The sequence below is a fragment of the Sphaeroforma arctica genome (assembly GCF_001186125.1).
Source record: "Sphaeroforma arctica JP610 unplaced genomic scaffold supercont1.214, whole genome shotgun sequence".
Taxonomy (NCBI): domain Eukaryota; class Ichthyosporea; order Ichthyophonida; genus Sphaeroforma; species Sphaeroforma arctica.
The window spans coordinates 70,300-73,877 of NW_014040344.1; the positions used below are offsets into that span (position 1 = coordinate 70,300).

Sequence of the window (3,578 nt, forward strand, 5' to 3'; positions counted from 1 at the left end):
TGTGTGTGTGTGTATGTATATATATATATATATGTATATGTATATATGTATATCTATGTATGTATATATATATATATACATATATTTATATATTTATACTTATATATATTTATAATATATATATATGTATATGTATATAAATATATATGTATAAGCATATATATAAATGTAGGTATGTATGTGTATATGCATATATGCCCTATTTATATATATATATAAATATATATACAAATATATTTATATATATATATATATATACAAATATATATATATATATATATATAATATTTATATTATACATATGTATATATTTATATGTATGTATATGTATATGTATATGTATATGTGTAGGTATACATGTGTATATGTATATATACATATATGTATATATACATATTGCATAGTTATATATATACATATTGCATAGTTATATATATACAAATATATGTATAAATATATATATATATATATTATATGTGTGGGTGGGTAGGTGGGTGTGGGTGTGTGTGAAGATGTATATTCTTATATTTGAATTTCGTTCTAAAAAACAAATACACGAAAACAGTGAGAAACCGAATCTAGCAATATGATGTTCTCAATTTGGATAGTATGCCGTGGCCATGCTCATAAAATTGTACTTGCCAATCACACAGGAGATGCGGGGCGAAGGAAATGCTGCCAGGCCAAGGGATCACAAAGTGTTCTTCGCTGGCAATCCGAAAAGCCATGCCACCAGGCAGGTGTGTATACACTCAGGACTCCATTTCTAGTGTGTCTCTCCGAGTTCAAACATGTGTACAAGTTAGTGTAGACATCCTTCCTGGGGTCCACCCATGGCTATATTTAAAGTATGAAATGCTTTTGGCGAAAGACTACGTAAGTCGATTATTGTGAATTTGAGTCGTGATATTCTCAACTTTCCCAATTTAGGCTATTTTTGACGAGCTGAAAGAGTCGCCGCTGTTTAATCTGCACGGAAAGGCATTACTTCCGGAACGATACATCTTCGCCCTGAAACGACACACGTATTGCTTGCACTTGCCAGGTACAATATGTGTACTATAGTGGTAATGGTGTGGGATCAAAATGTAAAGATTAAAATACTAGATCTGTTGGTTTGCCACGCCATCGCGCGCAGATTAGTTTGATATTTTGGCGGATTGAGTCTGAACATCAAGGTTTACATCTACGACTCTTCTATCTCTGTTCACCTCAGGACATGCGACGTGGAGTCCTCGGCTGATCGAGTATATCTGGTTCGGATGCATACCGGTGGTGGTGGGCAGTGAATACTTCTTGCCACTCAGCGGGATGGTGGACTGGCGCTTATTTAGTATCGGCATCGGCATTGAAGAGGTGTGAAAGGGTGTTCGTTGGTGTTTATCTCTGTTATAAGGCTGATATTGTTTTTCCTGGTATTTACATCAGTCAAGGCGTGGTTTAATACATAGCAGCAGTCTGCTCGTTTAAAATATGAATTCGAGTTTGTATAAATCGTGTAACGAGCCATGGATTGTCGTTCATTTTCAACCATATCCACGGGAACGGATGACAATTCACGACAAGCAGACTATAGCGAGCAGTCCACGTTTTGGCATGAGGATCTCTACGCTCCCCCTGGCGTAGAGTGAAGCAGTCGTCAACTCCTAATAGTTGAGGCTTGCGAGGCGCACATGCGTCTCGTGTGCCAGAAAAATCTCAAATATCATTTATGCAATGGGTCTATGCCATGGCAGGCTATAACTAAACTACAAGTCGATTGTCCGTATAAACTATTTTTCTAAGTAATTGTACCTGGCTTCGGGAGCGGGGTAAAAGTTTCGTCAGAATTTTTTTTAAATTTATGAGCAATTTGGCTGTTTGCACAGATATCGAATCTTCCGGAGCTGCTGCAAACCGTATCCAAACAGAGACAGCAGCATCTACGCAATAATTTACATAAGGTATGCATGATCGAAATACCTCATTGACCTGTCTATTTGAAAATATATCTACCAGTTGTCGATAAATTGACAACTACAAAAGGTTTTCCAATCCTGACCGCACACCTACATTTTATCAGCCAATGATCAAGTTGTGCTCTGAAGTCTCGTGCTCAGCTATATTGACCTTGAAAGAAAGTAATGAAGATGCTTGATATTCGCCTGTCCTTGGAACGAGTACAACCCACGCATTCATGTTCCCAATCAACGGATAGCCTTGGTATTTACGTATAGTTGACGTGCAAATTGCTAACTATATGTACCAGCCTATGCCTGGTTCATACCTATACGAATTGAAATATTTGCAGTATGTGACCGGTCTAGTCTAGATACCGTTGGCCAACGGTGAAGAAACCTTCTATCTGGACTCAAGTGTTTTACGTATAATGATCAGAAGAGCACATTTGTTGATGAAAGTGTATTTGGTGAGTATGGTATTTGAACAGTCTCTAAGTAGAGATTAATCTAGTGTGCCTGATCACATTTTTTTCCTCTTTCATCTCCGTAGAGGCTAGTTGTATTATCGGGTATTGTGTTTGTCCCATTCTCCGCTAAAATTACAATCCGACGATTTGCCTCACTAGCTCCATTCCTACCCACTGCACATCAGGTGGCCCCCCTTTTCATGTACCACGCGAAACCGAGATTCGGCGATGCATTTTACGCCACGCTCTACCAACTGTACAGAAGGTCGCGATTTATCCAACGAGGCTTAACGAAAACTGATCTCTACGAGTTCAGGCATATTGCGCGTCAGCAAGGTACTAAAAGACAATTACAATAAGAAGGCTCTATATTTGCTATTGATCCTGAGCTGAACTATGGCTGAACAACTCACCACGACAGTTCGGTGGTATACAACAGACTTTCGTTGCCAGGACTACGATGATATGAAGCTGATTAAAGGGCACCCCTTACACTGAATATGTATATTATTGTTTAAGCTCTGTGGAGTATGTTTGCTGTATATTATCATGGCAATTCTGAGCTCAGCGACGTCATATCTCGTAGAAGCGCGTCTATCAAACACGACTTCGGAAGAGTCTAGAAGATAGGTCACCATCATGTCGTCTTGCCCTCATGTTTGCTGTCCAGATATTCCAAACCGGTACTTGCGAAATGACCGAATTGATCAACGAAATCAATGTCTGAGATCTTCGTGTTGTGCGTGTGTAATCATACCTGAATTGTATGTGTGCTAAAGTATGCATCCTACCTCCCTTTCTTATATATATATTTTGTTACCATACACAGCCAAGCCATATGGTGCCCCCCATGGTGGATTGGTAGCGTCATATGCTTACGCTCCTGTGTGTGATCTGAGACTATCCTGGGTATACCAAACCAACGATGAATGCAAGAAGGGCGGAAAACCTTACTCTATCACAGGTAACAAGCCTGGTCATGCAAATAAGCACACATGTGCAGCCGGGCGTCTGGTATTGTTTGAACTCGAAGATTTTTTTACACACATTAGGAAGAATGCGTTTCGGTACTGTCGTTCCATGAACGAGGAAGTGGCGCCAGACATGCCATACCTGATTGCACTTTGCTTCATGTTGTACCTTCTGTTTCGAAGGTGCCGGGTGCTCTTGA

General features: G+C 39.3%; 1 protein-coding gene across 1 annotated transcript; it reads left to right on the plus strand.

Annotated features, from left to right (window-relative positions):
- Positions 1 to 656: 656 nt before the first annotated feature.
- Positions 657 to 3,578, plus strand: SARC_03997 (hypothetical protein; the record flags this gene model as incomplete). Its single annotated transcript, XM_014302200.1, has 7 exons — positions 657 to 740; positions 931 to 1,045; positions 1,217 to 1,356; positions 1,869 to 1,943; positions 2,593 to 2,743; positions 3,237 to 3,371; positions 3,562 to 3,578. The coding sequence occupies 7 exons, from the start codon at positions 657 to 659 to the stop codon at positions 3,576 to 3,578; spliced, it is 717 nt and encodes a 238-aa protein (XP_014157675.1).